Genomic DNA, 13,348 nt, shown 5'->3' with positions numbered 1-13,348 from the left:
TCTTGGTCCAGCGGGGGTCGCCGATTCCGCGGAGTTGGGAGTCATTGAGCACAATCCTTTGTTCCTTTGATAAGAAACCCACAATGCAACTTTGTTTGGGGCTTCTTCGAGGCTTTCCCCCTTCCTAAATGCAGGACACGGATTTTTCCATCGAAAAGTCCTTCTTGCGCCGAAACCTCTGCTCAGGATGAGTGAGTCTCTCCTGGCCACGCGGCGAGTCGCCTTTCGGCTCTCCCCGCGCAGCTATCGCCAGCTAGTACCAAGAGCTCGTCAACACAGCAGAATCGCCACGGCAGCTGTAGAACCATCGACAACAAGCCACGACACTACGTACCCTCTCAACCCTTCCTCGCCCTCCTCACCGTCCGCAAGATGGACAGCCCTTCGATCCGCCAGACCCTTCTCCGACTTCCTCACCGACAGCTTCAACCGCCAACATGACTACCTCCGCATCAGCGTCACCGAACGCTGCAACCTCCGCTGTGTATACTGCATGCCTGAAGAAGGGGTCCCGCTCTCCCCACCTGCGCACCTCCTCACCACCCCGGAAATCGTGTACCTGTCGTCGCTGTTCGTGTCGCAAGGCGTGACCAAGATCCGGCTGACGGGCGGCGAGCCGACAGTCCGTAAGGACATCGTTCCGCTTATGCGGTCGATTGGCGAGCTGCGGCGGAACGGGCTGCGGGAGTTGTGTCTGACGACGAACGGGATCTCATTGCATCGGAAGCTGGAGGATATGGTTGAGGCGGGGCTAACGGGTGTGAATCTCAGTCTGGACACGCTGGACCCGTTCCAGTTTCAGATTATGACACGGAGAAAAGGGTTTGAGGCGGTGATGAAGAGCATCGAGCGCATTCTGGAGTTGAACCGGGCTGGTGCGGGGATCACGTTGAAGATCAACTGCGTGGTTATGCGGGGGATCAACGATCGCGAGATTCTTCCGTTTGTGGAGCTGGGGCGGGACAGTCCCATCGAGGTGCGGTTCATCGAGTACATGCCCTTTGACGGGAATAAATGGAGCCAGGGCAAGATGGTCTCGTACCAGGAGATGCTGGCGATGATCCGGGAGAAGTACCCGTCTCTGGAGAAGGTGGTCGGGCACAAGAATGATACCAGCAAGACGTACCGGATCCCTGGCTTCCAGGGCCGGGTTGGGTTTATCACGAGTATGACGCATAATTTCTGCGGCACCTGCAATCGGCTGCGCATCACCAGCGACGGGAACCTGAAAGTCTGCCTGTTCGGCAATACGGAGGTGTCGCTGCGTGATATCATTCGGAAGGAGAATGATGGTCAGCCGATTGATGAAACTACACTAAAAGAACTGCAGCTTCTTGAGTCTGCGGAAGCGGCCGCTCGCATCCAGGACCAGGGCGGGGAGGTCAATCAGAGAGAGCGAGAGCTCCTTGATCTGATCGGGATGGCGGTTAAGCGCAAAAAAGCCAAGCACGCTGGCATGGGCGAACTGAAGCATATGAAGAATCGGCCGATGATACTTATTGGTGGGTAGGCGCGACTGTTCTTTTCATATACCCGTTGGGCAACATTTCTGATGTTTCGTACACTCTGGCGTTTGGCTTTCTTACTTGGTTTACGATGTGGACATGATGTATTTGATTCGGATATATAAGACTGGTCTGGCACCACCATGCTGATAGAAGGCTTAGATAGTGAATACCACAGAAATACGACATCAGCCAATATCCCCCTTCATCTCCTGCCCCTGCATACCTCGCCGTTCAAACTCCAGGCTCGTCACTATCATAAGCGCAGCAATAACAGCGCCCCCGACTCTCGTCCCGAACACAAGCCAGAACCAGCTCCAGCAGCTCCAGCAGCTCCATCGTCACCATCACCGTCCCTTCCAACAACCTCCGACCCCGACCTCCCGCACCTCACCCCTTCCCAAACCGTGCACATGACCCAGATCACCGAAAAACCCATCACAGCTCGATCCGCAACAGCAAGCTGCCTCGTTCACTTCTCCAACGCACGACCACACGAGCTCCTCCGCAAGGGCCTCACCAAGAAAGGCGACGTGTTCAGCGTCGCCCGCATCGCGGGGATAATGGCCGCCAAGAAAACGCCGGACCTGATCCCGCTTTGCCATCCGAGTATTGGGATTACGGGAGTGGAGGTCGATGTTACGCTTGTTGATCCTGCTCCTCTGCCTGGACCTGGTTCTCTGCCGGGTTCGCAAGCGAGCTCTGGGACGAGAATGAGGTATGGGGCGATGCGAGTAGTTGCGACGGTTAGTTGTGCAGGCCGAACAGGTGTGGAGATGGAGGCGATGACGGCGACGGTGGGGGCTGCGTTGACAGTGTATGATATGTTGAAGGCTGTGGATAAGGGGATGGTGATTGGGGACGTGCAGTTGCTGGAGAAGAAGGGGGGAAAGAGCGGGCATTGGGTGAGAGATGAACAAGTAAAGGAGGATCCTTGATTTGGATCTTGACGCCATAGCTTTAGCATAAGCTGGTCCTTATATTGACTCTTGTCCTTCTCTGTGTGTGGTTTGTACATTGTACGTGGGAGGGTATACTCCATCCCTAAGCAGCTATCCATGACCATGGACGATGTCTCCTAGGCAAGGGTTGTATGTAGCTATCTTTGCCTCCAATGCTTGGGCAACTACTTTTTTTAAGAGCCCATCAAGAATGCGTTCTTACGTTATACGCGACCTGGTAGGGACCAATTCTCCTTCAACGTCAGTTGCTCTGACTCTGAATACGTTATATAACAGTCATTGACAAGCCTCAAACAGCTTCGAATTGTTCCATGGCTCCCACCGTACTAAAACGGCCAGGCTGAACCTGGTGTCGACATGCCCGCGCACCACACGTCCTGCAAAAGCGCTGCAGCGGAAGGGTTATTTCTGCAAAGTATGTAACCCTACGCAGCTGCATGGATCTGAGTGCTCTGTGGTATGCTGCCACTGATGGCAATACCATAATTGTGCAGATGTTACTGGTTGCAGGGAATCTGATCCCAATACTGCGGATGATGAGGGGCAACCTCTTTTGCATGCGCTGCGAGTGAGGGTCATTGTGAGATTATGCAGTTGTTGCTCTTGGAAGGGGTCAACCTAGACTGTCCGACGGATCGTGGAAGACCCTTATTCCTGGCGCCTGGCAACAGGAGGGAGGAAGCTGTTAAGTACTTACTGATCCTCAGTTGGGACGGATTGGTGGATCTTGACTCGAGAACTGTCTCCAGGCATCGCTGTTACGGGAGGCGGCCAGGAAAGGTCATGCGGGGGTTGTGCAGCAGCTATTAGCGGTTGCGGGAGTCAACCCAGCTGCTGTTGATAGACACCATAGCACTCCGCTGATAGTGGCAGATCTGCAAGGGCATGCCGAGGTGGTTAAGCTTTTACTGGCGACAGGCAGGGTGCAGCTTAACACAAGGGATAACAAGGGAATGACACCATTAATGTACGCGGCCAAATTTCAGCGGAATCCTGTTGTCGAGTTCTTGCTATCAACAGGCCAGGTGCAGGTCGACTTTGATCTGAGAAAGCTGAGCAAGGGACCTCGCTCATTAAATCAACAAAACCCAACATTGGATCAGTCTCTTGTTGAGGTTATCGATGCCTACAAAAGAGACAATGCATCGCCGAAATCAGGTCTGCTTCTGAAAGGACAAAAGCCAATGTTTCTGATAGTTTTGTGCCCTCCGCCTCCTTAGAAGGGTCCAGAGCGATCCGCGCATCATCACGGTAAAATCATGTAGTCATAATGAACAATGGCAAATGCGTACCCTGATAACTGGCCAAGGCTGCCCAGTACCAATGGTTCGCTTGCCGCACGGCAGAGATAACAAAGCTTATATATCCCTGGTGCCTATATTGATTTCTCCAGAAATGATCACTGCTCAATTGCGCAAAGGTAATCAGCAATTTCTCTCCTGATAATATTGTCCTTGACGAGTTGCTCAGCGGACTCGACGATCCATGTCTGGCAGTTCCTTTGTGTGACTTTCTTGCCAACATTTCCGGCCGATGAGCTCTGGGTTTCTAGGTTAGCTGCTGTATTCTAAGACTGGGTCACGGAGAGGTGTTAAAATGACTTAGAAGATATGATTCCCGGACACCGAGACAGAGCAAGAGGCTGCATGAGAAATATAGTTGGGACTTACAGCATCACTAGTTGTATTCAGGCTCTTCCCAGGGGCCTTAATCTTGTGCGCACTGGCCTCGAACTGACATACAGGCACATTGTCAATCTTGTGTTCTCCGTTGTTAGACATCGCTTTTTCATCAAAGTACTGGCCATAAACCCATTGCAACGGTATCCTCTTCGTGGGAGGAAGTTCGTTTGTGCGGAAGTTGCTGCTGCGCTTAATCTCGAACTCGAAACCATTTCTCACATCGCCAGTCGCGTGGATCTTGACTCCAAGATCCTTATCAGTATGCGAACGCACCCAGTACGCCCAGTGGTCTTTATGGCCATTGTAGATCAACAGTTCGACGAGGAAGGCTCCAGGAGGGCCTTGTTCCGCCACCGTCGGCGGTTCAGGTTGGGGAGCTGAAGCAGGAGCAGGAACCACGCCAGCACTCAGTGGAGGCGGCGGAGGCGGTGGTGGTGGTGGAAGAGTGCCAGCATTATTGTTCTGAGAAGTGATGGAATGCATGATGGCGGGACAATCTGATAGTCCAACCCAGCGTTCAGGGGTGATTTTGTAAGTTCTGGCTTCCGTCAAGATCCCCTGCAGGCTTCATTCACATATTTTAGGCTTAGGCAGCAATTTAAGCGTATATCAGCTTGTAAGTTGGCGAATGCAAATAAGTCACATTTGAGGGCGATGAATTTAAGCAATCGCCATCATATCTAGGATCTTTTGCAAATGTATTCAACTGCGAAGGTAATGGATATCCAAAAGCCCTCAGAGATGCAATGAATGAAAGCCTTATCAGCAAGGAACAGCCCTATACCGGCCAAGATCGGCGGCCCGTTGAAGCTTCTTTCCTTATCGGATAAGCTTCCTGATCCCCCTCGGCAGTCCTTCTTTACCATTTTATCTCTCCTCTTCCGCACCACCTTTTTTTCATCAACAGCACAATCAGCAGTCTCTACAACCATCTTCTGACTATCGAGAGCATCGGTCCAATGGAATAACACACGCTCTGGACAGTTTTTCTTCCAGTATACATCATAACAGAGTCATTATTATCCAGAACACCACTGCGAAAGAATTTTCCGCCTCCCACTATCAGATCAAGTTCACCGACTATTCGCGTCAACACAGCGAAACAACACTCTACAGAAACTCGAGATTTAAAGCAATGGACTATCGAACAAAATTAAAAACCTCTCAGTTTGTTAAACAATTCTTTCAAAACCCTTGTTGTGGCTAGCGGTGTGCGCTCCATCGGCGGGTAGAGAAGCACCAGTGGAACGTGCTTCTCAACCTCAGATTTATTGAAGAAGGCATTCTATTTCGCATCCTCCAAGATTATCCTGCTGCAGCAGAGTCTCTTATACCTGTCTTTTGCTATCTCAGAGAGACTCTGCCGAGATGATTGGTATGTCGTTCCGCCGTTTGTTCGGTGTGTTGTTGTCAGCAATTGAAGGCTGAAACAATCAATAGTTCGGCTTAGACGGGTGTGGTCTCGACCACTCGGTCGTTGTATCATGGCGGTGTTACCACCATTCAATTTCCTCACCCTCCATTACACATATTTCATTGTTACACCGCTGATTTGCAGTGTCATCTTCTGGGGTTCCGCGACTCCCTCACGAAGCGTTCATTATGCAGATGCGCTTTTCTTATGCGTCAGTGCCATGACTGGTGCTGGATTGAACACAGTATGCTCCATAAATCCGGCCCGTTAAGCCTCGCTAACTGGTTCCAGGTGGACCTCTCATCCTTAAACACGTTCCAGCAGTCCATCATTTTTGCGCTACTGATCCTAGGGCATGCCATTCTGGTCTCGATCACGGTCCTATTTGTGCGCAAGAGAGCGTTTCAGCTCAAATTCAAAACCATTTCAGAAAGTTCTGCCGCAAGAAATCTTTTCAGGCAGTCGGCTCTTGGCTTCCTGAAGCCTGCCGGGAAGACCAAAACACACACTTCGCAGCCGGAAGAACCCCATAGCCCTGAGGGCTCTCATGTGTCCGCCATTGAAAATTCCCCGTCAGAATCTCCCAATGCGGTCGACAATGACCATATTCGATGGGACAATGACGACCAAATCACTATTGGCAATATTCAGCCACGCCATCATCATCATCATCATAATCATCACCACCACAGAGTCTTCCCCATGGCAGGAGTGGGCGCTCGACTCGATTTGAATAACCATCCGAGAAATGTAGCTCCCACTGTACCTTTGGACGGAGAGCCAGACGAGATCCCACGATTGAAGGGGATTCTAAGAGATACGCAGAAATACTTCGCCTCAAAAGGCTTCATCTCACGGAATTCCCAGTTTCATGGTCTTACGCTTGAGGAACGTGAGAAACTGGGCGGTGTCGAGTACAAGGCCGTTTCATTCTTGTTAGTCATCGTTCTGCTGTACTGGGCGACGTTTCTGATCATCGGCATTGTGGGGGTCGGCGGCTGGCTGGAAGTAAACCATCCAGAGATTCCTCGGGCAAATGGCCTGTCGCCCTTCTGGACTGGGGCTTTCTTTGCTGTTTCTGCGTTTGTCAACAGTGGCATGTCCCTTTTGGATGCAAACATGACCGCTCTGCAAACAAAGTAATTCTATCTTCTCCCTATTTCATGAAGACAACACTGACTAGCCACAGTGCGTACCCACTTCTTACAATGGGCATGTTGATTCTTGCAGGGAATACTCTCTACCCCTGCTTTTTACGATTTATCATCTGGACTATGAGGCGCTTAATGGCAGATCGGCCATCATGGGAGACCTGGAGGGTCACTTTGGATTTTATCCTCGACCATCCCAGAAGGGTATGCACCACGGAGTACTACAATATCTTATCATAAGAGCTAACTGATCAATGCAGGTTTACACTAATCTCTTCCCTGTCCGCCATACATGGTACTTGCTAGGGACCATCATCATCTTGAATGGAATCGACTGGGCAGGTTTTGAGGTTCTGGCCATTGGAAATAAAGAAATAGAGACACTGCCGACAGGCTATCGCATCTTGGATGGTCTGTTCCAGGCTTTGGGTGAGGGTCTTGACGGTCATGCTCGTCTCCTGGGGCTAACTGGAGTGGTATAGCTGTGCGCTCTGGAGGGTTCTATGTGGTAACTATCTCCGAATTGCGTCAGGGACTACTTGTGCTATACGGTAAGATTTGTAATATGGAATCTACCTGGCATCTGCTAACAATTTGTAGTTCTCATGATGGTTAGTTTAGTGGTCGTTCTAACCTGTCCGAATGCCGGGCTAACCACTCTACAGTACGTCTCAGCGTTCCCAGTATTGGTGACCATGAGGTTCGTCTCGTCTACGTATTCCAGTGTTCTTTTACTGACTGCCACAGAAACACCAACGTCTACGAAGAGCGCTCCCTAGGCATCTACGCCTCAGACGAACCTCTCGACGCACACAGCAGCCGATCCCCCAATATAGTCATGAGCCTAATCCGACATCACCTCCTCGGGCGCCAGGATGTTTCAACGGTCGAGTCCTCGCGCAGCTACTTTGTCCACCAACAGCTCCGCTCCCAGCTCAGCCATGACGTCTGGTGGATCGCCCTCGCAGTCTTGTTCATTACCATTGCCGAGTCGCCGCACTATTCCGATAATCCAATCGCCTACTCGACCTTTAACATCATCTTCGAGGTTGTCTCCGCGTACGGCTGCGTCGGCATCAGCGTCGGCTTTCCGGGCAGAAATTACTCATTCTGCGGGTCGTGGCATACCATCAGCAAGCTGATTCTGGCGGCTGTTACACTGCGGGGCCGGCACAGAGGTCTTCCAGTTGCGATTGATCAGGCAGTAATGCTGCCGAATGAGTCGCTCGCTTGGGCAGAAGAGGAAGATGCGGTTCTGAGGCGTGAGCAGACACGTACGTATGGAAGTGACAAGATGCCCGTTGGGACGGTTTAGTCTTCCTTTGATATCGTCGTCCGAGGCGTCACTACTTGAGGCGACTACAACAGCTTTTTTATTCTGTTTCTACTTAGATTCTGCATATATACCTAGCTATGGTGTTCATAGGGTGGTCTAGATCTATCATTCTAGCCATGAATCTCTCTACTTCATAGTCCATATGCATATATGTGTCTATCAAAGACCGTTATTGTTCCCTTGATGTGCACGTGTACGGTGTTCCTGAACTTCGCAACTTTTATAGATATCATATCAGGAATTGTCCCAAGCTACAGGACTAGATGGAATAAGCGAAACAAACAGAATTTTAAGACAGGAGGGTATCTAGAAGAAGAGGGCATCTACTCTTCCTCAAACTCTTCCTCTTCCTCCTCCTCCTCTTCTTCTTCCTCCTCTTCTTCTTCCTCCTCCTCTTCTTCCTCCTCCTCTTCTTCCTCCTCTTCGCCAGACGAAGCTTCACTTCCATCATCATCACTAGGCGCATCCTCCATCATCTCATCCTCATCGGCCTTCTTCTCCGCCGCGCGTCGTTTCTCCTCCTCGCGCCGTCCCTGTTCCAGAATAGCAGCCTTCTCCTCCCTCAACTTCCGCTGCGTCTTGACAAACGCACCCAAAGGTGTCGACTCCCAATCCACATCTTTCAGGAACGACTCGACCTCGGCGCGATTGCGCGGCGTATACGTGACATTCAGCCTCTTCTCCTCGATCCAGCGCGCGTTGGCCTCGACCTTCTGCACAAGCAGCAAGATAGCCTGGTTGACCTTTGCATTCTTGTTGCCGGTCGTGCGGGAGCCGACCTGCTTCAGCCAGCGCTTCAGGGCGACGACGATGGGGACGGAGAGCTCGGGGAAGGCGATATGTTTGGTCCAGAGGACGAAGAACTCGGAGAGCAGCTCGGCGACCTGTTCGCCGACGCCATCCTGGTAGATGCGCGTGCGGAGGTAGGATTTCGGGGCGCGGATGGCGGTGCTGAAGTCGAGTTGCTTGAGGGTGCTGGATTTAGGGGGCTTGCGCATCTCGGCTGCGTTGAGGACCTCGAGGAGGGCCGGGGCTAGGGGCACGTAGGTGCCTGTGGCACGGGAGAGGCGGAGGAGGGCGCGAGTGAGCTGGAAGCGGAGTGGGAAGTAGGTTGCGGTGGGGATGAGGCGCATCGCGCCGAGGGTGATCTGGACGACGGGGTAGATGAGGGGCCGCAGGGCGGATTGCTTTCCGGCTTTAGCTTCGACGAGACCGTCGCAGTGCTGGGAGAGGACGCGCGACCAGAAGTCCAGCGAGTGCGTGTACTGCCAGTTGTAGATGGTCTTGTAAGATTCCTTGGAGGTGTTGGTGATGCTGCTGCGGAGGTGCATGGCAAGTTGCCGGATGAAGCTGAAGCCTGTCGTGTACGAGATGTTTTGGTCGATGCCCCAGAGCTCGGCGGCCGAGTTCTTCATCAGGTTGACTCCGGAGAGCGTGTGGACGGTTGTGTTCCGGCTGCCCTTGACCACTCCTTCATACGAGGCCTTGAGGACCGTCTCCTTGAGGCCGGAGTCGCCAATGACCATGAGTTTGCGAAGCAGCAGGAAGCCTGTGATCCGGGTTGCCTCCGTCGTCGAGACATCAGCCCAGATGCCGACAATCGTCTTGATGAGAACTTTCAGGAGTTTTCTGAACTGAAGCAGATAGGGTAGCATCGGTTCAATGGACGAAAGAGTCAACTTGAGTGTCGATGCATCGGAGAGATTGACGAGCAACTGATGAACTGAGGATGTATGCGACTTGATGAGGGGTGTGAGGGTCTTGAATTTCTTCGAATCCAGAGACACCCTGACTTTTCCGGAGGCCGTCTCCTTCACTGGGAGATGATGCGCGAGCACCTTTGGTACCGTACCAAGTCCCGTCACAAGAACTTGATGGTATACATCCGGGTCCGAGATTGAGTACTTTTGCTCTTGAGTTTCCGCCTCGTTGATGTACGCTGCACAGCGGAAAGCGAGCACAGCTTGCCGCATAGCGCGGATCGAGTTTTGTTCCTCCATCAACTTCTGCCACTTCTTGACCATCGCAATCGTGAGCGTATTGTCTGCAGCCTCCTCGCCCTCATCCTTAGCCGCCTTTTTCTTCTTCTTTGCAGGCCCTTCTTCCGCCTCATCCTCACTCAGCTCGAGGACCTCAGTAAGATCTCCGTGTTCACCGAAGTCCAGCAGCTCCGAATCGTTCTCCTTCAGATACTTGTAGAATTCAGGATCTTTGTCCTTCAGCGCTTGAAGCTGGTTCTTGTGCGCCTCAAAGTCATCCGGTGCGCTGCTGGCCTGAGACGCCGCATCATCGTCGGATACGCCACCATCTTCCTCCTCTTCACTTGAGGCTACAGATGAGGCTTCCTCGTCCTCTTCCTTCTGTTCCTCTGACCGCTTCCGTTTGCCGATCTTGGGGGTAACATCTTTCCTCCGAGACTTGCCCTTGTCTGTATCGGCGTCTGCAATTTCGAATCCGCCCGCGAAAAAATCGTCGACGTTCATTTCCGCAAAGGCATTCTGCTTTTTACGTTCCTCGGGACTCTCCTCCTCAACATCTCCATTCTCACGCCCCCGGGCATTGTCAGCCCTGCGTTTTTCTTTGAGATGAATGCGCTGCTTAATCTTCGCGTTCGCCTTGCGCCGTTCGAGTACATCTTTCAGATGCTTTTTCTCGAATTTCTTTGTGGACTTCTTTTGACTTCCAGCCATCTTGCCGTAAAATCTCCAATCCTATCGGGACGGAGTCGAAGTCTGAAAATAGATGGCTGGATACTTGAAAAGCCAATCGACGAGAGAAAGTAAAAGGGAAAAAAAATTCCTGTCGGGGCAGAATCCACGCCGAGCCGCCCAAATCGGGTGACCGCCTTTCCCCTCCTCCACCCATGTAGATATCACCACGAGAATAGTGAGCTGGAAAGTAACTATCATGTATGCTCAACGCCCTCTTTCCTATGCACCTACACCTTACAGCTACACGCCTAACCCGGCGCTGTCGGCGACTATCAATCTCGATGAGGTACTCCCGTTCGGATCGCCTGTGAACTGAGCCGCTGGCTAACTGCGGTCGTACCAGGAAGTGAAACTAGCCTCCAGCTCCGCGGAACGTGACCTACATGAATCGCTGGCCGAGATTTACAGTATTATCGTCACACTTGATGGACTCGAGAAGGCATATATCAAGGATGTGGTCACAGAGGCGGAATACACCGAGACATGTACCCGGCTACTAAAGCAGTACAAGTCCAGTTTAGGCGATGAGACCGTCGCAGCGGAGTTTGTTGATCTGGAAACCTTCAAGCGGACATGGGGGGTGAGCACACTCTCTGTATAGTATTGTACTGGATGCTGACTATTCTGGCAGCTGGAATGTCCCCGCGCGACTGAGCGTCTCCGCATCGGCCTTCCCGCAACAGTCGAGCAAGCCTCTCACGGAACACCTTCAGGCAACGCAGGCCCAACGACCGGAGGTCCTGTTGGCGGCGCTTCAGGTAGCCTCATTCTGACGGCTACCGAGAACTTCATTACGTTCCTGGACGCACTGAAGCTGAACATGGTGTCCAAAGATGCACTTCACCCGCTACTGTCTGAAGTCATTCAATCCGTAAACAAAGTGACGGATAGGGACTTTGAGAACCGCGGCAAAATCATTCAGTGGCTGATCACATTGAACCAGATGCGCGCAACAGAGGAACTAAGCGAGGAACAGGCGCGGGAGTTGGCCTTTGACATTGAGCAGGCTTATCAGGGATTCAAGTCGACGCTGGGCTGATGGTAGAGCTATTGCATTGCTTCGTCTTGTTTTGTGATTGTGAGCGATAGGCGTTTGGAGTATCTGCTGATACTGCGTTATGGGTGTGTGCATGGCATGAGTCCAATCAGTTTTCTCGCTTCTATCTCGTGTCGGAGTTATCTGTTCGGGTGGTTTTGGGTCGAAGCGGAGCCCCGATCCGCGGGACTACGAACGCCAACCTTTCCTATTCGGGTAATCACGACTTTTTTTTTCCTGTGCCTGGATCGTGGCATCTCCAACATTCCTTTGCCACAGCAGAAGCCAAAGTGCCAATTACAAGACCTAGTTATGCATGACGCTGTCTTGTTGTAGTCTGTTTCTCACTAATCGAGTTGCTAATCCCACTAGACCACTGCCATCATGATCAGTGCCGATCATGACGAGCCTCTCCATGGTATGTCCACCTGCCCGAGATAAACATGCGATATCGGGCTGATAAGCCTCTATCACAGTGCTCGACCTGCCTCAGATCTACAGCAAACCCTCCGGCACCGACCTTCTCCGAGCTCTCGACCTTCTCGCAGTCAAACCACGCGGTTTCAGCACCAGCGCTGGCCAAGAAGCGGTGAAGAGCAGAACAGTCGAACCAAGCGGAGTAACCCACTATCTGACGTCCATCGTCTCCAGCTCTCTTTCATGGCTCGATACTGATGAACTGCGGGAGGCCATTTGGGACACTGCTGCTGCTCGGTTGAGCGAGCGGGCAGGGCGCACCGGTATGAGACGACATAATCGTAGCGATCTTTGAGGATTCTAACGCCGGGTCTTCTGAACGTAGCCATGCCAGCCATGTCCCGATCCTTCACAATCCCTACCTCATCGGACGAGGAGCTCACGCTGACACTGCATGAGCCCTCATTGACCGCTGACAACCTAGGCATGAAAACCTGGGTCTCATCGTACCTCCTCTCCCGACGCCTTCACACACTTCTCGATGTCGCTCCAGCGCTTGTACCCTCGTCATCAACGACTCCCAAGTCAGACAGGACGCTCCGAGCGCTGGAGCTGGGCGCCGGGACCGGGCTGGTGGGCCTTTCCTTTGCAGCTCTCCGCGGCAGCTCGGCGACAATCCATCTCACAGACCTACCTGACATCGTACCAAATCTAGCCCATAACGTCTCCCTAAACGTCGAACTGCTCACAAGAACGGATGCAGCCGTCACAACAGGGGTACTGGACTGGTCTGTGGCGCCATCACCACCACCAAGGGAAGAACAGTACGACCTCATTCTGGCTGCGGATCCGTTGTACTCGCCCAAGCATCCTAAGTGGCTGGTTGACACGATCGGTCACTGGCTAAGACGCGGACTGGACGCTCGCGTTGTGGTCGAAATGCCTCTGCGCGATGCATACCTACCTCAGGTGCAAGAATTCCGGCAACGTATGCAACAGTTAGGCTTAGCTGTTGTTGAAGAAGGCGAGGAGGTCGGGTACGACGACTGGGAAGGAGCGGACGGGGTTGCGCTTGAGGTCCGATGCTGGTGGTCAGTCTGGGGATGGAGCGAGAAGCTCTAGCCTACCGGTTCT

The 13,348-nt window shown here is 52.4% G+C and overlaps 7 protein-coding genes across 7 annotated transcripts; 5 read left to right on the top strand and 2 right to left on the bottom strand.

The window, feature by feature from the left end:
• The first annotated feature begins 21 nt into the window (after positions 1 to 21).
• On the top strand, positions 22 to 2,982 carry AFUA_1G16375 (molybdopterin cofactor biosynthetic protein). Its single transcript, XM_747911.2, has 2 exons — positions 22 to 1,502; positions 1,668 to 2,982. The coding sequence occupies exons 1-2, from the start codon at positions 188 to 190 to the stop codon at positions 2,441 to 2,443; spliced, it is 2,091 nt and encodes a 696-aa protein (XP_753004.2). The 5' UTR covers positions 22 to 187; the 3' UTR covers positions 2,444 to 2,982.
• Positions 2,983 to 3,432: 450 nt separating this feature from the next.
• Positions 3,433 to 3,687, top strand: AFUA_1G16360 (uncharacterized protein; the record flags this gene model as incomplete). Its single annotated transcript, XM_747909.1, has 1 exon — positions 3,433 to 3,687. One exon carries the CDS (start codon positions 3,433 to 3,435, stop codon positions 3,685 to 3,687), a length of 255 nt encoding a protein of 84 aa, XP_753002.1.
• A 179-nt stretch (positions 3,688 to 3,866) lies between these two features.
• Positions 3,867 to 4,921, bottom strand: AFUA_1G16350 (uncharacterized protein; the record flags this gene model as incomplete). The annotated part of the gene is made up of 2 exons (XM_747908.2): positions 4,138 to 4,921; positions 3,867 to 4,007 (listed from the first exon to the last, which is right to left on the bottom strand). The coding sequence occupies exons 1-2, from the start codon at positions 4,630 to 4,632 to the stop codon at positions 3,867 to 3,869; spliced, it is 636 nt and encodes a 211-aa protein (XP_753001.1). The 5' UTR covers positions 4,633 to 4,921.
• A 60-nt stretch (positions 4,922 to 4,981) lies between these two features.
• On the top strand, positions 4,982 to 8,029 carry AFUA_1G16340 (uncharacterized protein; the record flags this gene model as incomplete). Its single annotated transcript, XM_077803994.1, has 9 exons — positions 4,982 to 5,524; positions 5,590 to 5,807; positions 5,855 to 6,702; positions 6,753 to 6,918; positions 6,975 to 7,143; positions 7,197 to 7,265; positions 7,315 to 7,325; positions 7,380 to 7,414; positions 7,462 to 8,029. Exons 1-9 carry the CDS (start codon positions 5,518 to 5,520, stop codon positions 8,027 to 8,029), a joined length of 2,091 nt encoding a protein of 696 aa, XP_077660162.1. The 5' UTR covers positions 4,982 to 5,517.
• A 344-nt stretch (positions 8,030 to 8,373) lies between these two features.
• Positions 8,374 to 10,740, bottom strand: AFUA_1G16330 (mRNA-binding ribosome synthesis protein NOC2; the record flags this gene model as incomplete). Its single annotated transcript, XM_747906.1, has 1 exon — positions 8,374 to 10,740. The coding sequence occupies one exon, from the start codon at positions 10,738 to 10,740 to the stop codon at positions 8,374 to 8,376; it is 2,367 nt and encodes a 788-aa protein (XP_752999.1).
• A 217-nt stretch (positions 10,741 to 10,957) lies between these two features.
• On the top strand, positions 10,958 to 11,800 carry AFUA_1G16320 (ESCRT-I subunit protein VPS28; the record flags this gene model as incomplete). The annotated part of the gene is made up of 3 exons (XM_747905.1): positions 10,958 to 11,047; positions 11,105 to 11,341; positions 11,393 to 11,800. The coding sequence occupies 3 exons, from the start codon at positions 10,958 to 10,960 to the stop codon at positions 11,798 to 11,800; spliced, it is 735 nt and encodes a 244-aa protein (XP_752998.1).
• Positions 11,801 to 12,181: 381 nt separating this feature from the next.
• On the top strand, positions 12,182 to 13,336 carry AFUA_1G16310 (S-adenosylmethionine-dependent methyltransferase; the record flags this gene model as incomplete). Its single annotated transcript, XM_747904.1, has 3 exons — positions 12,182 to 12,215; positions 12,274 to 12,537; positions 12,600 to 13,336. 3 exons carry the CDS (start codon positions 12,182 to 12,184, stop codon positions 13,334 to 13,336), a joined length of 1,035 nt encoding a protein of 344 aa, XP_752997.1.
• Between the last annotated feature and the right edge of the window lie 12 nt (positions 13,337 to 13,348).

This window comes from Aspergillus fumigatus, chromosome 1 (genome assembly GCF_000002655.1).
Source record: "Aspergillus fumigatus Af293 chromosome 1, whole genome shotgun sequence".
In the NCBI taxonomy this organism is placed as follows: domain Eukaryota; kingdom Fungi; phylum Ascomycota; class Eurotiomycetes; order Eurotiales; family Aspergillaceae; genus Aspergillus; species Aspergillus fumigatus.
The sequence above is the reverse complement of the archived record's forward strand: the minus strand, read 5'-3'. Positions and strand labels throughout refer to the sequence as shown.